The sequence below is a fragment of the Sciurus carolinensis genome, chromosome 4, assembly GCF_902686445.1.
Source record: "Sciurus carolinensis chromosome 4, mSciCar1.2, whole genome shotgun sequence".
Classification (NCBI taxonomy): domain Eukaryota; kingdom Metazoa; phylum Chordata; class Mammalia; order Rodentia; family Sciuridae; genus Sciurus; species Sciurus carolinensis.
Window position 1 is genome coordinate 108,199,579 of NC_062216.1, and position 21,974 is coordinate 108,221,552.

At 47.3% G+C, this 21,974-nt stretch overlaps 1 protein-coding gene across 1 annotated transcript; it reads right to left on the reverse strand.

Moving 5' to 3' along the window:
- Positions 1 to 3,918: 3,918 nt before the first annotated feature.
- Endou (endonuclease, poly(U) specific) lies at positions 3,919 to 21,560 on the reverse strand. Its single transcript, XM_047549965.1, has 10 exons — positions 21,357 to 21,560; positions 16,053 to 16,175; positions 13,431 to 13,484; positions 12,852 to 12,989; positions 12,106 to 12,277; positions 11,534 to 11,733; positions 7,603 to 7,716; positions 6,890 to 6,996; positions 6,054 to 6,196; positions 3,919 to 5,190 (listed from the first exon to the last, which is right to left on the reverse strand). The coding sequence occupies exons 1-10, from the start codon at positions 21,409 to 21,411 to the stop codon at positions 5,070 to 5,072; spliced, it is 1,227 nt and encodes a 408-aa protein (XP_047405921.1). The 5' UTR covers positions 21,412 to 21,560; the 3' UTR covers positions 3,919 to 5,069.
- Between the last annotated feature and the right edge of the window lie 414 nt (positions 21,561 to 21,974).

Here is a 21,974-nt window from a genome sequence, read left to right on the forward strand (position 1 = left end):
GTCTAACGTTATGCCGTGACCTCCGTGTGTATGGTAATCATATGAGAGTAACTGTCTCTGTACAGTGAACTGACCGACGTAAACTGGTAACCTTAGCAGTATTCTGGGATTTGTGTTTTCCTTTAAGTACTTGTATTTGGCAAACCATCTGTCTGCCTCCCTTTTCTTTTTATAAGTAAATTCCCTTTCTAATTGTATGATGTGTGTCAGTGTTAAGGTCTGTCTTTATGCTCTGGCTCAGAAGAGAGAATATGAAGCGTTTAACACTTTTCACTTCTGCTTTCTTTGTGAGTGAGCCATCTTTCACTGCCATGATAACTCTAGAATTGTAAAATAAAACAAAAATAATTTTAGAAATCCACACAAGCCAGTCGCAGTGGTGTACGCCTGTAAGCCCAGCTACTTGGGAGGCTGAGGCAGGATGATTGCAAATTGGAAATCAGCCTGGGGAAAATTAGTGAAACCCTGCTTCAAAATAGAAAGGTTTGGGGATGAAACTCAGGTAGAACACTTGCCTAACATGTGCAAGACCCTAGTATGAGAAGGGAAGAGGGCAGGATTAGAAGACTACCAAAACACAAACAAAACATACTTTCAAATTGGATCAACTCTTTGATCTCAAACATTATCCCCAAAATTCCGATCAGTGATGCTCAAAACTTGATGGAACATTATAATCACTTAGGGATGGATGGATGGATGGATGGATAGATAGACCTTAGAATCTCAATCTCTCTCTCTCTCTCTCTCTCTCTCTCTCTCTCTCTCTCTCTCTCTCTCTCTCTCTCTCTCTCATACACACACACTGATTGATGAATCCTATCCCAGATGTTTTGATTTAATTAGTCTGTAATGTAGCCTCAGTTTCACAAATTTTTAAAGCATAGGATATTGCTATGCAGTTCAGGCTAGGAAACACTAACCCAGGACCTGGTCAATAAAAAACCACTTCAGGGTCCTCCCTCACAAGGTCGCCTGTTTCCCATTGTTTAATTGTTGGATATGTTTGTATTTGGAAGTCTTAGTAGTCAAATCATTAAATGCATTACCAAAATGTTTACTAATGGAATGATTTAGTTGTTGTGTTTGGAGATAGATAAATTGTTTTGAAGAAATCGTACTGTATTTTAAGATTAATAATGTCAGGTTAAAGCAGATATTAATTTATTAATGTTCTTAACAAAGCAATTACTTTATTTTTATTAATTCTTGCAAAGTTGATTGAAATGAGAGAAAAGAGGACCAACTACCTGTTTTAGTAAAACTTCATAGGCCCTTGGGTAATGAAATCTCTCTCTTCCTTCAGCTCCCTTTCTTTTCACATACTATCAAAAGGTCGTTTAGTGAATATAGAATCAAAGAGAGAAAAGTTAACTGAATGGTCTTGATGCTTGATGGTCAAGCATCACCTACTTCTGAGGCTCCCCAAGGCCAGGGGACAGTGTCTATAATGGTAGCCTTCTCCCCTGTGAATTCAGACATGGACCCTCTTCTTTTATAGAGGGTATATAGGCCTCTCAGTTTCTATTGACAATTGTCTTCAAATGGCTTCAATAAGACTAATAAATCATACCTTTCTTTTATATTTCTTTATATATTTTTGCCAAGAATAAACCCCAGTCATCTCAATTGAACTACTTAATAACAGAACAGTCAGTTTCAAAAAGACAATCTCATTTTGTAGTTTACATGTTGAAATCAAAATGATCACTGGAAATAAACATAAATTTTTTTTTTTTTTTTTTTTTTTTTTTTGCGGTGCTGGGGATCAAACTCAGGGCCTTGTGCTTGAGAGGCAAGCACTCTACCGATTGAGCTATCTCCCCAGCCCAACATAAATGTTTATATTGCAACAGTAAAATGCTGCAATTAATGATTGTGAATTGTTAATTTTATGCCAAAACAATTATTAAACTTTCAAATAGTTTAATGTGGGAAGGTTTTGACAGTTAATATAAACCTTAAGAAGTGGGTGCTAATTAATTTTAGGAAGAAAATTTATGCACCTTGACATTTCCTATTTCAGAAATAATATATATGGTTTTGATGCATGTGACAGAAGACCAAAATAAAGGTATCTTAAATATAACAGAAGATTATTTCTTTCTTATGTAAGACCAAATATAAGCAATCCAGGACTGGTATGACAATCTCAGTGTTAGGGCCAGTCTCCTAATACCTTCCTGCTTCACCACCTTCAGCACATGGCTTTCACTCACGATACAATATGGCTGCTCAAACTCCAGCAATTTTCTGAAATCAAGTCAGCAGGAAAAGGGCAAGAATGGGATTATGTCCACTGTTCTTTAAGATATGCCTCCTCTTACATGCCATTGGCCAGAACTTAGGTACCTGGCCACTCCTGGCTATAAGGGAAGTTGAGTTTTTATTCTTGGCAGTCATATGCTCTTCTAAAAACTGGAAATTCAGTAAATAAAGAAGAAAAGAAGATCATATATTGAAGGGCAACCAGCAGCCTCTGTCACAGGCCTTAAGTATTCTTTAAAAGAATAATGATTGAAGCCAGGAGTGGTGGCTCGCATCTGTAATCCTAGCTACTCATGAGGCAGGAGGATAGCAAGTGCAAGGCCAGCCTCGGCAGACTCTGTCTCAAATAAAAAATAAAAAGAGCTGGGATGTAGCTCAGTGGTAGAATGCCCCTCTACCACTGCGAGAGCTCAATGTGCAGTATCACAAAAACAGAATAATGAATAAATGAGTAGGTTCTGCTAGAAATCCAGGCTCACTGCTTCATGAGGACAAGGATTGGATTTTGAAATCCTGATTCTGCTACTTAATAATAAAGTGACTTAATCTGAATCTCAAATGTCTCAATAAAATTAAAATGGTGAAGATAAAAATACCTACCAAATGCAGAGCTTGGGACATGGTAAGAGATTAACAAGTGTTAGTTCCTACCCGCCCCCCCATCCTGCAAAGCTAAGGTCCAGACCCTGGGGTACAGTACTCTCCTACATTTCTGTCTCTCTGTCTCCTACTTATCCTCCTGGAATACCTCTGAAGAGGTCTGTAAGGAGTAACAAGTACTGACACCAGTAGATGAAGAATAAGGCTGATCGCAGGGAAGAGGAATTGCCTCTCATAGTAAAAAATGAAATCTACATAATAAGTGAGACAAATAAGAATGATAAGCTGAGTGTGATGGTGCACACCTGTAGTTCCAGCTACTGGGGAGTCTGAGACAGGAAGATCACTTGAGCCCACAAGTTCAAGACCAGCCTGGGCAACATAGGGAAACCCAGTCTCAAACTACAAAACCACAATAACATAAAGAATGATGAATAGCTAGCACATTATTTTACATTCCTTATCTTACAACAGGGTTAATATTATCCCCAAATTACTGATAAGGATAATGATTGAATAGGAAAGTTGCCCTTGTAACCAGTAAGTAACTGGATTGGTCAGAGATTGCAACTAAACTATTCTCTCCTGACCCCTTGTCCTGTCCTCTGGATTGAAACACCCCAGGAGAGGATAGAACAAGACCCTGTTTGATTCATCTGCACTCTGAAACTTGCTAGAGGTATCCCTTCTTGGCTGACTTCTTCCTAGAATTGTGTCCTAAATTATCTGTCAACAGGTGAGAAGTCCCTTTAACATCTCTCTTCTTATTTTGGTCAGCCTCTGCAGCCACAGAAACTGCATCCAGGATGTCCTTCTGTTCCTTGTGTATGTGATAGAGGAGTCTGGTTACTGCCACTGGGGCCAATAGTCGTCTACCACTCACCTCCCCATTATCTACTCATGATACTCCTTCCATGCTTCACATTAAAAGTGCACCTGGAAGATTTCTCTCCCCCTCTTAGTTAGAGGGACTTGGTGAGCCTTCAGGGACTTCACCCACATACCACTTTCTCCAAGCCATTCTGCAAGGACATGAAGGGAGAAGTATCATTCCCAGCCCAGCTCCAGAAGGTAGGGAGACCGACAGTCAAGGGAGCCATAGAGAAAGAAGAGACACGTTTCGGGTTTTGTTTTGTTTTGTTTAATAGCTTTCATTGGAGACCTGACCCCTCTAAGCCAGGGTGCAGGCCTGACTCTGTGGAGCAGGATCTGGCTCCAAGTGGGCCCAGGGGAGAAATGCATCATTGTGGTGGAGACAGGGAGCAATTTCCCTGGTCTCCCATCTAGAGTAATTCAAATTATAGCAGCTGGCTAAGCCTTAATAGAGAACAGGTTATAGGTTCCTTTCTTTTTCTGATGCTAAATCCTCCTCCTCTTAAGGGAATTCTATAAAAAAAAAAAAAAAAAAAAAAGACTATTTGGGATCAAAACCTAAGAGTGTAAATGCACTAACTATCTATAAACAGGAAGCTTCTGGAAGCAGATACTGAGTTGGCCACAAAACACTCGAACCTGAAGGAAGACGCCCCGCCCCAGCCCACTCACTGCCCCAACCATCACTCTGCTCTGTTCTATGGCAGAGTTCTCCCAGACTCTGTTCCAAAAGGATCTCACACTAGAAAAGACCAAAGGCACACTGGTTGGTTTCTGTGACCTGACGTCTTTGAGGCCCCTGACACAGGGCCAAATTGCAGTTTGCAGAGCTGTAAACAATAACAGCCATTAAAGTACTCTTCTATTTCTATCAGCAGTTCTTCCTAAGAACAATTGAAAACACCTCAGTAAATATATCATCAGGTTTGTCCTCTCGCCAACCCCCAAAATGGGAAAAGGGGTAGACCCCTTCCCTTTACGTTAGAGGGAAGCACGAGGCACTGTGAGGCCAAAGGACTCGCTCGTGGTTCCACCACACATCAGAGCAAAGAGTCATCAAGGGCTTCCACCGCCTCCATCTGGACTTTGTTTCTTAGTCTATGTTGTTAAGATACTGGATGGTAAATGTTTGACTGTTTCTCTGCATTCTCAAATTTGTTTCTTTTCTCCCTCTGTATAGGCGTTTTTGGTTTGGGGGTTCTTTTTCACTCATGTGGGATTTCCTCCCAGCCTCTTCCCTCCCTTTTCCAGTCCAGAGTATACAGCACCTCAGTCCTGCAAGAGCCCCCCCTCTGCCCTCATGGCCCTTTCTGGCTCACAGTTCTGCTCTACTGGGTGGAAGACACCACATAGGCTGTGGCAATGTATTTCCTGCCATTTCCATAGGTAGTCTTGTCCCAGGGATAGGTCTGAATGGCCAAAGGATATCCACCCAGGCTTAGCTGGCACCTGTGGGGAAAGATCATGAAATCAGAGGGGCCCACCACTCCACCCTGCCTCTTTCTCCAGGCTAGAAGGACCCAGCCCAACCCAAGCAGAAGAACTCCATCCTATAAGACAGAGCTGCCACAGATTTCTGCAGCCACTGTGCATCTAGACCTTATTTTCTGTCTTCAGAAGAAGGAGTGCTCCTCAGCATTCCCAGAGCAATATTCTAAAATCCCAGATTCTAGAACCAAAGTGCTCAGAAATTAAATGTTTGCTTCAGCTTTCAGAAGTAGGAGAACCCTACCAGGTGGTGGTGCATGCCTATAATTCTAGCAATTCAGGAGGTTGAGGCAGGAGGATTGCAACTTGAGGTCAGCCTCAGCAACTTATGAGACCCTGTCTCAAAATAAAATTAAAAAAAAGAGGATGGGGGATGTGGCTCAGTGGTAGAGCACACCTTGGTTCAAATCCAGTATTAAAAAAAAATTGAAGTAGTAGAACCCAAAGTCTCCAACTGATATGGAACCTGAGGGGCCAGTTGAATACAGGGGCCAGTTGTTACCAACTGTTCTGTTTCCTTCAAACAGCCTCAAGAATCAAAAACAGAAGCTTGGAGCCCCCAAGACAACCTATTTCTAACTTTTATATATATTAAGATCCTACATAAGATTTCGCTTGAGGGAAAGGAAGGGAGATGGTTCTACAGCTAAAATGCAATTTGGCAGCCACCAATTTCATCTAACCACTGCTCAAGGGATAAAATGGAGGCACAGCACAGTGATCCTCTCAGCCCCTGGGTGGCAGACTCCAGATCTCTTGTTGCTGTCCTGGCTGAATACAGCCTGAGGCCTGTGCCCCAGCACCGTGGTTGGCCCAGTACTTACACTTTGCCTGGCCTGGCGATGAAGCACAAGGAATAGAGTGCAAACTCAAACTCAGGGCTGCTACCAATGAAAGCTGAGCCCACTTCCTTATAGTAGCCATCCCAGTTGAACTGCATGGCTAACACGTCAGGGTAGGAATCCCACTGCAGAGAGAAGGGCAGCAAAGGGGGTTTGGTGAAGGCCACAGAGTAGCATCAGAAAGGTTCCAAATGCCAACTGTTGGCCAGTAGTTGTTGAGGATCTATGAGGAGTCTTCTGGTCAGATTGGCTTCCTTAAATAGAGGTATCTGAGCCCCACTCAGACCCTCAGTCAGGAGCTGACAGTGCCCAGGAGGACAGAGTCAACAGCCATATGACCCACACCAGAGTACCAGGGATGCAATTGCTCTCTGTTGCCTCTGCACATGGAAGAGGACAGTTCATTGTGCCCAGATTATTTGCTGGTGCAGGGCAGCAAAGGTGTCTTTCTTGTAAAATGTATGGAGTTTAGCTCAGACTATCCAGGTTCAAAACTCCCAGCCACATTTGAAGGACATTCAGGTAACGGGTAATTGTATGTCTTTGGTTCTCCCCCCTAAAAATCCTCCCCTGACCTCAGCCTCCCACCCAGATATGGTGCTCTCTGCCCCCCAGCCCTGCAGTTCTGGAGCCTTCCCTGGAAGAGAATCCCATCTTTTGGCTGGCTAAACCTGCTCTCCAACAAATGAGGACATGATATTCACAATCCCCATTGGGCTGCAGGTGAGAGTCAGGGGGAGGAACAAGACTGACTGTTCTGAACACAGTAAGGACAGGAAGTGTGGCACCAACAAATCTTTTCCTGTCCAAGTACTCACAGGTCCATCATAGATATGGCTGTAGTAGTCAACCAGGCCCTCCTTCTCCTGCAGGTAGAAGCGGATCCAGTTATGGAAGCCGGTGACTTTGCCCTTTTTGATTTCACCTATAATACAGAGTACAGGGTAGGTGATCTGGGCTTCTGGAACCACCCTTTCCCTCCAGTCTACTTCCTCCCACCCCCACCAAGGCCATCTTCCTTCTCTGGGCTCTGATTTCTAGAATGATCACCTGCTCAATCCCTTGCCTCACTCCCCAGTCCCTCACATCCCTATCCTCTCCTCTTGGCTGATCCTAGAGACCACTCTGGAATACTCCTCTCAGTTATTTCTCCAGGATCAAGCCAAGCCTAGTGGGAGCCTTATGGGAAAGCGTAGTGGGGAACAGAATATGAACCTCTCAGGAAGCAGCTGGCCAAGTGCTGGAAGCAAAGGACTGCTCAGAGGCAGACAACCTTGCCCCCAAACACTTGTTCATTCCAGATGAACTCCCTTGGGAGCTCCAGTATCTGGTCTTCTTTCCCTCTTAGATACTCTAGAGACTATCCCTCAAAATGACTTCTCAGACCCCTCCCTCTTGGCCTGATAGTAGACACGTCCCTCCCTGCCAGCCAACTTTGCTATCCATTCTTCAAGGTCAGGGCTGCCCTGCTCCTGAGCAAAGTCATTCCTCTTTGTCCCTCCCACTCTTCCTTTCCAAGCAGAGTGACCACCTGAGAAGACATGTTCAAAGCCACTTGAGTCCGCCTCTTCATTGCCTCTTGAATAGAGCCCAAACCACATATTCTTCAAGTCGTCAACAAACTCTTCTTCTGAGCTGTAGCGATCTGCAAAGAGGAACACAGAGAATGATGGAGAAGAGAACAGGGGTCAGGTGCTGGGAAGCAGAAAAGGGTTACCTGCTTCAGGACGTCAAGAGAGACATGGGTTCAATCAATCAATGATGTGTACAACTGCCCATTCAGCAATGATCAGCAAGGCACCCACTGTGTGCCAGCTCCAGATCTAAAGGCTGAGGATTCAGCAGAGAAAAATGAGGACAGGTCTTTCTTTATCTTTATAGTTTACACTACGGGGATGGGGGGCAGGGACGAATAATAAACACTGAAACACTAAATAAGTCATGTGATTTCAGGTAAGTGCTAAGAAGATATTAAAGTGCAGTAGCCTGTGATGATCAGCTAGATGGGTCTGGAGCATGCTGTTTTGAATGTGTCCCCCCAAAACATTAGAAACTTAGTACCCAATATGACACGATTAAGAGGTGGAATTTTTAAGAGTTTATTAGGCCAGGAGGGCTCTGTCCTCATGAAAGGATTAATGTCATTTTCACAGAAGGGGGTTCCTTATCAAAGGGATGGTTTCCTTAAAAAGAGCAAGTTTGACCTTCTTTTGCCTTTGTCTCACTTTGTCTCTGCCTTCTGCCATGGGGTGACACAGCAAGAAGGCCATCATCAGATACAGTCCCTTGATCTTGAGCTTCCCAGCCTCCAGAACCACAAGGCAACAAATTTCTGTTCATTATAAATTACCCAGCCTGTGGTATTCCATTATAGCAGCCTAAAACATACTGAGACACGGGTCTTCTGAAAAGGAAGGTCAGAAAAGCCCTTATGATAAAGTAGCACTAAGCAAGAGAGCCAAAGGATAAGGAGTTCACCACACAAAGATCTGGGGAGAAGACTCTTCCATGAAGAGGAAACTGTAAGTGTAAAGGCTCCAGGCAGATACGATTTTAATGTTCAAAGAACTGAAAGAAGTTCACTGTGGCTAGAGCAAAGTGCACAGGAGGAGAAGGAGCCTGAGAGATAGGCAGGGACCAGATCCTGCAAGCCATAGCAAGAAGGCCAGATCTCAATCACAGAGTAATAAGAACAAAAATATCTTAGATTGATAGAGCACTTTATGTGTGCCCAGTACCATTTTAAAGATTTTCATATAATAATATTGACTCCTTCAGCCAGGCATAGGGGTGCACGCCTATAATCCCAGTAGCTCAGACGACTGAGGCAGGAGGATTGTGAGTTCAAAACCAGCCTCAGCAACTTAGCAAGGCCCTAAGTAACTCAGCAAGACCCTGTCTCTAAATAAAATATTAAAAAGGACTGGGGATGTGGCTCAGTGGTTAAGCGCCCCTGGGTTCCGTCCCTGGTACTGAAATAATAATAATAATAATATTGAGTTCTCATATTGAATCTTTACATTAGTACTAACCTCATGCTACTAAGATAAGTGCTATTTCCAATTTAGAGAGGAGCAAATGAAGCAAATATAGGTTATAAAACTTACACCAGATGATACAACTCATAAGAGGTAGACACAGCACTCAAACCTACGCAGCCTAGCTCCAGAGACCCACCTCTTAAAACTCTATAGCTTCTTGGCAGTAGAGAGACACTGTAGTGTTATGGTTTGGAGATGATGTATACCCAAAAAGCTCCTGTGTTCATGCAGGAATATACAGAGGTGAGCTGATTAGATGATGAGAGCTGTAATCTCATCAGCCCATCCTAGTTTGAATGGATTGACTGGGTGGTAACTATAGGTAGGTGGGATATGGTTGAAGGAGGTGGGTCACTGAGGTCACCCTGGAAGGATTCATCTTCTCTTTGGCCCCTTTCCCTCGTCCCTCTCTCTCTGCTTTCTGATGGCCCACAGTGGAGCAGTGCTCCTCTGACACACCCTTCCATCCTGACCTTCTAGACATAGAGCAATGCACTTACCCGCCAAGGACTGAACCTCTAAAACCATGAGCCAAAATAAACTTCTTCTCCTCTAAATTGTTCTTGTCAGGTGGTTTGGTCACAGAGACACAAAACTGACTAACACAGAAGGAATTCAAGCACAGAAATTATGTGATCAGAGCTTTGCTTTTAAAGGATCACTCTGTGTGTGTAAAAAGGCCAATGCAGTTGTATGAGTGGAAGTAGAGAGGCCAATTTTGAAGCTCATGCTTGTCCAGGTAAGAAGTTAGAGATGGTGTACACTAAGTGGTAGTTGAGGAGAAGGTGTTATGGTTTAGATATCAGGTGTCTCCCAAAAGCTCGTGTGTGAGACAACACAAGAAAGTTTAGAGGTGAAATGATTGGATTCTGAAAACTTCAACCTAATAGGCGCTTAAATCAACTTGAATGGATTAACTGGGTGGTGACTGTAGGCAGGTAGAGTGTGACTGGAGGATATGGGTCGCTGGGGGTGTGACTCCAGGGTTTATATTTTGTCCATAGGGAGAGCTCTCTGCTTCCTGGAGGCTGAAGGAGGAGGATCTCAAGTTCGAGGCCAGCCTCAGCAACTTAGTGAGGCCCTAAGCAACTTAGCAAGAGAGTCAGGGGAGTGGCATTTGGACAGGAAAGAAGACACACTCTGTCTTCTGAGTAATGAAGAGCCTGACCTCACACTGGAACCCAGGTTCCAGAGCCAACTCTGCTTCCAACTCCTTTGTGGCCTCAGTAGTGTCTAGCTGGGCTGGGCCTCCGTTTCTCTCACTGGAAAGCCAAGGGCTCAATCCACTCCCATGTGTTTACTACAGAGAGAACACCAGGGGGCAGCACAGGATCGCATCACCTCCTGGGATCACCCATGTCAGGGACATCACCTAAAAACAGCAGACAGTGGACCAAACATAGCAGCGCCGTGCTAAGGCCGACTCACAGCCAGAGAGGGGGGACCTGGGCAGCGCCAGCCGTGAGAAATCCAGCTGCCTGGAGTTCAGGGAAGGAATCTGGAGGACACTGACAAACACAACCCCAGCCAAGAAGTCCTGCGGTCAAAACCTTTTTTGGTCTGACTTGAATGTATTTGTATCTGGAGGCATTCCGACCAGAATTCTTCTGGTAGGACGGTCCTCTCTGAGCCTTTGTTGATCTTCTGTAGCTGTTCCCCAGAAAAAAAAAAGAGGAGTCAGCCAAGCCCTTCCTGGACTTAGTGCACAGAGGGAAAAGAGTCAGGGACTATACCTGAAACGTGAAGTGACTTGGATCCACAGAGGTAGCTGAGAAGTGCCCTGTGGGGGGATCGGGGGTCTCATGCCCTGCAGAAGACCCTGAGCCTGAAGCCTGAGGATCCACAAGGTTGCTAACATTAAATCAAAAGATGGGGTGACCCAGGTATGGTAGCATACACCTGCAATCCCCTCTATTTGGGAGACTAAGGCAGGAGGATCGCAAATCTGAGGTCAGGCTTGGCAACTTACCAAGTTCCTGTCTCAAAATAAAGTGAAAAGGACTGAGTATGTAACTCAGTAACAGAGCACTTGCCTAGCATGCCCTGGGTTCAGTCCCTAGTATAGAAGAAGAAGGAGAAGGATCAAAAGGAGAAGAAGGGGAAGAAGAAGAAGAAGGAGGAGGAGGAGGAAGAGGAGGAGGAGGAAAAGGAGAAGGGGAAGGGGAAGGAAAAAGGAAGAAGGTGATCTCTAAGCCAAACAGAGGATTCTTCAGCCCCTAGTGGGGTCCATAATCTCTCCATGGCTCCCCTCTGGCCTTACTCAGTCCCTCCCAGGTGTGCACTGGCCTCCGTGTGGTCCTTCTGCTTCCTCACCTGCTCTCCCAACTCCCCCACTGTGGAGTCCTCAGAGGTGCCTGGCTCTCTTGCAGACAGACCCACATCCTCAGCAGTGCCTCATGGGGCCTGGCATGGCTCACTCACTCTGGTGGTGGAGGAAGCTGTAGAGCTCCTTCATGACTGCTGTCTTCATGATCTCACTGAGGAAGACACCTTGCTCAGCCAGCTGCTGGGCACTGAAATGCTCCCCGTGGCCTGTCGCCCGCTGGTAGTTGTTGAGCAGGTTAATGAAGGCTGCATAGGTGGGCTTGGAGAACAGCTGCTCATTGACATAGGTGAAGAGCCTGGGGCAGGAGGGAGACCACAGATGGGCCTGAACATGCAGCAGAAACTCTTCCAGAAACTTCCAGAGAGCCCAGGGGCAGTACACGTGGATTGGAGGGGGACTTCAGGTGCTCTTGAAGGTTATGCATGAGGCCACCTTTATTCCACTTCATCTCCTGGACTTTCTGCCCTGACCTCAACCCAGCCAATTCCAGAAACCCTCCCAATGTATACCCACAGTTCTTCAAGGAGGACTCTTATCTCTGGAGAACTATTTTTTCCCTCTCCCTTTCATCCTGCCTGATTTGAGGAGAAAAGAGTTGAAGCATCGGAAGAAGAAAAGACTGGGGAGAGACTCTGGGGGGAGCCAGAAGAGGACAAGGGGAGCTCACGGCTCTGGGCAGCGATCCACTTGGTCTCCTGACTCTGAAGGGGAGATGCGATTTTGGCTGTTGAGAACGATGTCACTCTTCTGGGCTTTGTTGACATCTGCCTTGTAGATCTTCTCAGAGATGCTCTGAAGCTCCTCTTTGGTTATGGCATCACTGCTGTGGGAGAAGCCCTCTGGGAGGAATTGAGGAAGGGGTGACCTCAGGGCCAGAAGGAAGGAAGGGCAGGCCTAAGGACCCTCCAAATCAGCACATCATTGTCATGAATGTCTACAGAATGTCCACCCTTCCCTAGGAAGATTCTCAAACTGTGGCAGGCATCAGAATCATTCAAAAGCTTGTTAAAATAGAGTGTTGAATCGGGCACGATGGTGCACACCTGTAATCCCAGCGAAGCTGAGACAGGAGGATCTCAAGTTCAAAGCCAACCTCAGCAACAGTGAGGTGCTAAGCAACTCAGTGAGGTGCTGTCTCTAAACAAACTACAAAATAGGGCTGGGGATGTGGCCCAGTGTTCGAGTGCCCCGGAGTTCAATCCCCATTACCAAAAAAAAAAAAAAAAAAAAAAAAAAAAGTGGTGCGCTCACCCCAAAGTTACTATCAGTAGGTGTGGGGTGAACGCCCTAGAGTTTGCGTTTCTTAGAGATTCTCAGATGCTGGTGCTGCTGGCCTAGGGACCACACTTTGAAAACCACTGCACTAGAGAGAGCCCTTGTGTATCTGGGGCTACGCTGAAGGAGCAGACTGACCGTGGTTGGCACACAGGCTCTCAAAATCCTTGCAGCAGTTCCCAAACTCTTGGCAGCGGTCATTGCAGTGGCAGGGGTGGTGCTTGTCGAAGGCTTCGCGGCAGCGGCCCTGGCAGGAGCTGGGTGCCGAGTACAAGCCTGAGAGCCAAGGAGAGGCGTGTCCCTGTCCGACCGCTAGAGGACGCACCGAGCGCCCGCACCGCTCCCTCCCTAGCCGCCGGCTCGCGATCCTTCTCGCTAGAGGTCTCCAGGGAAGGAAAACAAACAAGCCTAGTTCCTGCACACCCTTCACAGTCAGGAAGTTCTTTCTAAGGCCGAACTTTATTTTCTGGCCTGTTGTTTTTATAATCTTCCCACTCTAAAAATAAAATCTCTTCCACTTCCCTCCACAGGCCCCGGACTCTTTCCTGGTTACCCCTCCCCGTCCCTCCCATCAGGCCTCTCTCCCTCTGAGGCTGGGGAGTCCTGCAGCCTCTCTTCTGGCCAGGCCTGGCCCTTAGACCTGGCAGAGCCCTCCCCTCATCGCCCCTGGTGTCCCCTCTTTATCCTGAAGAGTCCCATCTGGGAAGGCAGTCTCACTGTTGTCCGGGCCCTCCTCTTCCAGTTCCAGGAATTCCTCTGGCTCCTCCTTGGCTGCAATTAGAAAAATAAAGTTACCAACCATCCCTAACGACTTCCCTCCCTTAAGGGGCCTGGTGGCCTATGCCTGCAATCCCCACTTGGGAGGCTGAGGTGGGAGGCTCACCATTTCTACCACAATCTGGGCAACTTAGGGAGACCCTCAGCAACTTAACCAGGCGGTGTCTCAAAACAAAATATAAAAAAAGGACTGAGAATGTAGCTCAGTGATAGAGCAACCCTGGGTTCAATTCCCAGTACAAAAAAAAAAAAAAAAAAAAAAAACTAAAATAATTCCTCCAGGTGACAAATTTCCTTCCACTTTACCATTCGGTTACCCAGTGTGCTCCTCCGTAAAAAGGGGAAGGATGAACCTCTAGACTGAAAACTCTGGTTAGGCTCTGACTTTTAAAATCGACAGTTGGACAGTCTTGAAGTTCTCCAAATGGCAAGGCCCTCACCTAGGAGCATCCGTACCTGTAATAATGCCGAGTCAGAGTCAAGGGAGAATTCCCAGGCCTCAAGAAATAAGAACTGTTCCCTGAGATACCAACTTCCCTTCTTCTCTGCCCCACTTGGAAACTGCCACAAAAGCTGTTTGCCGGGAGGGCATGTTCAGGAATGTCGGTTCCCACTGCTGCTCCATTCCTCACCCTACAAACTGAGGGACCACCCTGTACTCTGGTAGAGAGGGGTGTGGTGGGGCGGGGATTGGAAGGAATGTTCCCAGGAATCTGAGCTCCTCTGTCATCACACGGTAGAATAGCCCACCCCCACTGCCGCCCCCAAGAAATGGCCATGGTAGAGTGACTCAGAAGCTATTAGTGAGTTTGCTGGGTAGGGTTGTGTTATTACCATTAGAACCACTAGTCAGGTTATTTGCTCAGTCAACAAACATCTTCTGATCTCATACTTAGCGCCAGGCTGTGTTCTAAGTGATAGAAATCCATAAACTCCTTAATTCAGCCCCAGTTGGTGTGCATGGACTTTTGTGAGCTGAGCTGGAGTTACATCCTTTATAATATTTTTTTCCTGTGGGAAAGAGGTTCTGAGTTGCAAATCAGGAACTTAGAGATGTAGTGTGTCCTAGGCTGGGTATGGGTTCCATCCTGGAGTGTCAGTACGAGCAGGCCTTCCTGTGTCTGCTGAATGGTAACAAAAGAGAGGATACAGAGGCAGCAGAAAATGGGGGGGCTCCTATTGTGGCTCTGAGCACTGGGGTCAGGGCCTCCCCATCTGGGACTGATCATCAGGACTTCTACTAATATATATGCTGTTTTTGTGTAAATTGAATTAAGTTTCCACGTGAGTGAAAGCAGTTCCATGAGCACGACTGGTGAACAGATGCTACCTTTAGGAAAATTAAGAAAAAGGCGCTCCTTTCTCTCAGCAGATATAGATCTGCACCAGAGCATACAACTTGATGACAAGGGTACATATTAAATTTTGGGCCACTCAGCCAGGGGCCCTTGTGCTGTATACAACCTGTGCAACCAGATATGGTATCTTGCTGGCCCATGGTTTCAGTGATCATATGTTCCAAACTAAGAGTTAGGGCACATGGTTTGACAATGAACTAGCAAGCCTTCATGTCTCAAAGCAAAAGATCATTTACCTAAGAGTTTATAACAGTGCAATCACCCAAACAAGGAGACTATTCAAAAATGAGTTTTCAAAAATTATTCACTTAGCCAGCCCTGGTAGTACATGCCTGTAATCTCAGCTACTTGGGAGGATGACACAGAAGGATTGTAAGTTTAGGCCAGCATCAGCAACTTAGTAAAACCCTAAGCAAATTAACAAGATTCTCTTTCAAAATAAAAAATAAAAGGGCTGGTGATGTGGCTCAGTGGTTTAATGACCCTGGGTACAACCCCCAAACCAAAAATATAATAATTAATAATAATAATAATAATAGTAATAATACTTAAGGCTGGACCATGGGAACAGTACAGAACTATTGACTTTTGCAGGTGGTGCATGCCCTGTTTTAATCAGTGGTCTAGGAATAACAGTGTGAAGATGTGGCCACTCAGTCCACTCACTAGAAGAGAAGGGTGCATTGTAACAGTCACAGTGACACCATGCAGCCTTCCTGGGGCAAAAGGATTGTGAGAACTCATTGCCGTTTTTATAATTTTGTGATTTAAAGTGTTGACTAGGGTCTAGGGATGTAGCTCATTGTTAGAATGCTTGCCTAAGGTTCACAAGACTCTGGGTTTGATCCTCAGCACCACACACAACACACACACACACACACACACACGTTGACTAACACGTTGGAGATGTCACAATGCCAAATAGCCAAAATAGAGTTTTTACCATTTTGCTCAAACTTTTGTGATATCGTTGATCCTGATCATTCAGATGCTCCAGGTAAATGGCATCCACTATATTCTAGGTTGGGGACTTCTTAGAAAACCCGAGACAGGTGGCAGCCAAATCCCTGCCCCTGCCCCTCCGTGCTCCCTCACCAGCCCCTCCTCAGCCCTGAGCCCTACTCCAGACCGCTGCACACCAGGGCAGTGGCCCCTCAGGCAGGCTGGACTCGCACCCTGGTCCTTTGTTCCGCGGGAGCCTCACCGGTACACAGATGTTCGTAGTCGTCACAGCAGTCCCCGTGCCGGGAACACCGGCGGTCACACTGGCAGGCAGCACCTCGGTGAAACTTCTCATTGCAACGCGATGCACATGATTCAAGGTTTCCTGTGGGCCATAAATGTCACAAACTCAGCTCTCTGGGGATCCTGTGCTCCTGCTAATGGTGCCCGAGGGAGGGTTCACAGACAGGGGCGGGGCTCCCCTGGAGGGAAGGTCATTGCCCTGGCAGGAGAGAAGCGCATCTCCATGCGCAGCTTAAGCCTCCTCCCACCGCCCGCCAGATGCTCCAGGGCTCAGGGCACTGACCACATCTCACACTCAAACGCCTATTTGCGTAAGACCTGTGACATAAATAAGCCAAGTAGTAGGATATGAGGCTGGAGGAAGAGTTGTGGACTGTGAAGAATGAGTGATGCCCTGTCTGAAATTTGCATTTCTCAGTTCCAGCCAATTGCTGACTTGGTATTAACAGAGGCTCCTGATTTTCAAGAGAAACTTTTTTTTTTTTTTTTGTACTGGGAATTGAACCCAGGGGCACTTAACCACTGAGCCACATCCCCAGCTCTTTTAAAAATATTTTATTTAGAGACAGGGTCTCACTGAGTTGCTTAGACCCTCGCTAAGTTGCTGAGGCTGGCTTTGAATTCACTATCCTCCTGCCTCAGCCTCCTGAGTCACTGGGATTACATGCGTGCGTCACCACACCCAGCTGAAACCTTCATCTTTATGTGAATATTTGCCAGTTTTTAAAACTTCAGGCAGTTCAGTGAGAAAGGTCTATGGAGCCATGACCCACCGGCCCCCATTCACCTGTCATGCTGAAGGGAAGTAACTGTGTTCCAGCGCTGTCCCCTGCCCTTTTCCCTCTGCCCCACCCCTTGCTCTCCTCCTGTTCCTTTTTTGCTCTCTGACTCTGGTTCTTCCTCTCCCTCCTCTGGTCTTTGTGGCATCCACTTTTCCCCCTGTGTCACATCTTTCTATTCCTTCCAGTCTTTGGAATGCATTCAGATGAGTTCAGGCTCAAGGTGGGGAATGAGGCATTGTGGGTGAGAATGGGGCTTTGGACAGATCCTCTTCTGTAACCACAGACCACATCCCTCACTCCCGCCAAAGGGTTCACAGGAGCAAGATTTTGGTTACAAGGGGCGTATGACAAAAAAATTTGAAAGGAATAATACAAACCCGCTACCATTCTTTAAAAAAACAAGCCCCACTATGCCCCCGCCACAGCAGACAGTGCAGCTGCAAGCCAGGGGCCATTTCCTTTCACCCCATCTTCAGGGTCACAACAGTCTGTTTGCATTTGAGGTTCCTGAGGTTTAGATGTTGAGAAAGCTGGGTTTAGGGGTCAGGCCAAGAGGGTTACACAGAATGTCAAGATCAAAGTCAGAGTTACCATGAGAGAGTTACCAAGAGCATCGGGCTTACATCAATGAGGAAACTGAAACCTAACTTGGTTTTAGCTCAGGTTCGAGTTAGGTTTAAATTAAGGGCTACAGCTAAGAAGTGTCCTTGCATCAAATTTATTGATAAAAAAACAATTTTGTACTGACATTTGGATTAGGAATGGGGCGAGATTGAAGGTGATGTTTAGGGTGGGCAAATGCACCAGGATTAGAAGAGGAGAAATAACCCCAGTTGGGAGTTTGGCTCTGACTGGAATTCAATAGGGATCTAGCATGCATATTTGAACCTGGCTTGAATTGAAGGTGAATATTAGGGACACAAGTTTAGTAATGGGTTTGAATTCTTGGATTTATAATGTGTCTAATGGGAGATGGCATAGCAGGGAGGTTAAGAAACTGTTCTCTGCACCAAGTTGCTTAAGGTTAGAATTCTAATTCTGCTGCTTTCTAGCTATGTGGTCTTGGGCAAGTCATTTAAATTTCTGTGTCTTTGTTTTTTTTATTTGTAAAAGTGGGAGGGCTGGAGATATATCTCAATAGTAGAGCACTTGGTTAGTAGGCATGAGGTGCTAGTACTTGAAAAAAAAGTGAAGCTGGTACCTGTAGTGCATGCCTGTAATCCCAGTGGTTTGGGAGGCTGAGGCAGGAGGACGGCAAGTTCAAAGCCAGCCTCAACAACTTAGGGAGGCCCTAAGAAACTTTGCAAGACTCTGTCTCAAAATAAAAAATAAAAAAGACTGGGGGTGTGGCTCAGTGGTTAAGCACCCCTGGGTTCAATCCCTGGTACAAAAATAAAAGAAAGAAAAAAAAAAGATGATAAAATAGTGAAGCCTATCTCATAGACTATTTATAAGAATTATGTGAAAGCCAGGTATGTCGGCATGCATCTATAATCCCAACTACTGAGGAGGCTGAGACAGGAGGATCACAAGTTCAAGGCAAGCCTGCAACTTAGTGAGACCCTGCCTCAAATAAAAACTCTAAGGCTGGGGTTGTAGCTCAGTGGTAAAGCACCCATGAATTCAATCCCTAGTACAGTGATATTAATAATGAGGACAATTAAATGAGTTAGTGTTTGTAAAGCACTTAGACAGTGCATGACACATGGTAAAACCATGTATTTGTTAAGTAAATAAACAGCAGTAACATTCCATGCCCATCTTCAAGGTGACAAATGTTCAGACTGGCGCAGGGACCCTGCCCACATACTCCATCTAGCCGACTCCCTCCCCAGGTTCAGCTGGGCCGTGGGCTGGGCTGTCAACACACACGTGTTGCCTTGGTTTCCTGGCTGACATCATCACAGGAGTGTGTTTTCTTTACATTAGAGAGATGACAGGTCAAGGTCAACCCAGGTCTTGAGACAACTTTTTGTGTGTAGGGCTTCCAAGGCATCCAGGAAGACAGGACTCTGGTCCAGGGACTTGTCCCTAAAAGAGACCAAGCTCCAGGCCCCTTGTCCCTTCAAGCCCACAGGAACTCCTCTGGAATCTTAAAGGATGCTTTTGGCACTTGAATGCCAAGGTCTTACAGAGAAATTTTCAGCCCAGGAGGAAGGCTCCGCCAACAGCCGATGGGGTCAGCCTGGCAGTACACCCAGAATCCAGGGAGAGAATGCAGATGAATCAGGGAGTGCTTTCACGGGCCAGAGCAGCAGAGTGCAGGGAAGGAACTCACTCCATTCCAGCCCTGGCCCCGGCTGAGAAGGGCAACCAGGGAACAGTCAACTGTGAAGCGAGGAGAAGACCCCACTGGCCCGAACTGCACGGACTGTGTCCTCTCTGTCCACGTGTTTTATCCCTAGTAAGGACCCCACACCAAAGGGTCCTCCCCCGTGTCTCTGCGAACTAGTTCTGCTTCAAGGTGACCTTGGGATGTGAGGGTGGAGGGCAGGGTAGGAGGGGCTTTTCCTCCTAGGCGCCTTGCTGTGCTGCTCCAGGGACACTCAGATGACTAGTCACCCTGACTACCCACTCCAGGGCACCCACCCCGCGCCTCCTGTTGACACAAACGCTTTGTGTGAGCCTTCCCACCAAGCCGGGAGCCTGAATCACTGTCCGGCAGCCGCCTGCCCTTGTCCCTTTGCCTCGTCTCTGGCACTCTGCTTTTCTTCATTTCGGCCTCTCTTCTCTTGGTCCTGCCTTCTCCCACCATTCCCCACCGAGAGCTGTGGTGCCCCCTCCCCCATGAAGTGCCACATTTCTCGTCATCCTCTAAGACTCTGAAATGCCGCAGCCTCTACTCCCTATCGCTGGGTGGACACAGGGTCCCTGCAGGCCTGCCCTCGTCACCTCTGATGACTGAGGAGTCCCGTGTGTTTGCCTATCAGGGCTCCAGATGCTGTTTCCATGGAGACCTAGTCAACCAAAAAGCTTTATCCCCAGGACCAGCTTCCAGCCTCCATTCATTTGAAACAACCAACGTCCTTGGCAGGCACCCAGCTCAGTCGTGATGACCTCAGGCTGGCCCTGACCCCCCACACCCCACAACCCAGTGATCCCCATTCTGGCATCCTAGTCCTGCGGCACTGGGGTGGAACAGACGTGAGCAGAGCCTCTCCCCTCCTGCCTTCAGAGGCCTCACTGCTCCAGCCTCCCCGCTCCACTGGCACTTCCCCATCAACCCCACAGCCAGGTGTGATCCCCGCTGGCCCCCAGCGGCCAGGTGCTGCTGCATCCTGAAGCCACTGCTGCCTTGCCCTCAGGGACATGCCCTGGGGATTAAATGTCTCCAGTGCCCTCTCCTGAGACTGGGATATCACAAGGCTGCCAGCCACCACACTGGGCCTACGTGCTCCCCTTCCTCCACACCCGCTGGCCTGATGCTGAGGTTCCCAACCCTTCTCTCCCTCTCTGCCATTCAGGGCTAGGCAGAGCTGGGTCCTGGGCAGAGGTACACAGTCCCATCCAGTGTTGGGGGCCTGGGGTTCTTTCCTCCCAGGGCTTTCTATTCAGGAGTCCCATTAGGGGGCTCCTTATCCACAACCTGATTGGAAATGCCCCCCAAGAGTCCGTTCCTCCCTGAAATATTAATAAGCACAGTCCTAATGAAGTCAAATTCTCTGAGATCTCACCACTCCCTGGGTGGGTCTCCGCATTATCTTATTTGGTCTACCCAGTCTTGTGCAGGAGCAACCTGGGTGGGTGGAGTGGGCATCGGGCTCTGACTCTCCTTGGTTAGGGGAGGATTCTGCCCACGCCCCTCAGCTGGGCCCCCTCCCTCAACACTCCTTCCTCCCCACCCATTAACTACCAGTTAACACATCAGTAGCAGACTTTTGCACAGTTACTAAACAGTAACTGCAACTGTGAGCCAGGTCCCTTCTCTACTCTTCAGCTCCCCTAACACTGGGACCAAGACCCATTCTTCTGACCAGCCTCAGATGGGATATGACCCACCTTCAGGTCAGGGACCCTCTGGGTAAGGCCCATTTCCTAAGGCTTTACCCACAGAAAGGTCACACCTCGGACAACCTCACTGGTTCTCCCGGAGCAGTGGAGGGAATGACCAAGGACAGCCAGGCCACTCACACTCAGCAACCATAGCCCCAGCTTTACATCATACAGTGGCCCCAGAAAATAAAATCTTGGTGAGATCAAAAGTCTACTCTGAGTAGGGATGTTTGGAACTGATCCTCCAAAGTGTCAAGAAGGGGCATCCATGGCATTGATCCATCAGCCCTATCTCCACGCCGTCCAACCCACTCCTGAGAGAGCTCCTATGCTCACAGACAAGGACAGGCCAAAAGTGTTACAAGGCTCCAGGACAAGCTCACCCTCCCTTGTCCCACTTCCCTCATCCACTGCCAAGTCCCCCAACCCCATTCTTGAGGCAAGACCCCTACCCACCAAATTCCCAAGCCCACCAGATAGCAACTTACCAGCCCAGGCTAGGCCACAGAGCACAGCCACTGTCAGGGGGACACAGGCCCTCATGGTGCCCAGTTGTAGGCCAACAGGGGACTGGCTATTGGACTTCCACTAGAGTCAAGGTGAATGTCACAGCTCCTAGATGAGCCCTATTCCCCAGGTCAGTTCTTTTAAAGACATCAGGACTTGTGGATCTGGTGCATCCAGATCCTTCCAGGAAGAAAATGGGGAGGGAGGGATCCCAATGGATAGGAGGTGGAGAGAAGGTGGGGCTTCACTGCTGTTTGAAGCCAGAGAGAGGGTGATTAAGCAGGCAGGTAGTGCCAGATGTTTAGAACAGGTCACGCTAGCTGTTAGTAGCTAGAAAATAGGCCACGCAAGCAGGCACAGCAGATGAACCTAGTTGGGCAGGTTCTTTATCCAAATCAGGGATACCCATGGTTAATCTTTGAGTAATTCCCTAAATACTCGCCTACCTAGAGTCACTTGTAGCCAAAAGGCTGCAAGTCTAGATTCAGATTCAGTGGGATTATAGGCACCTCAGTGACCACCTCGTTCTGCTTTTTATATGATGCTATAACCCTCTCCACAATCCCAAGTTGTTGTCCTGCCTCCACTTGAATGCCTCT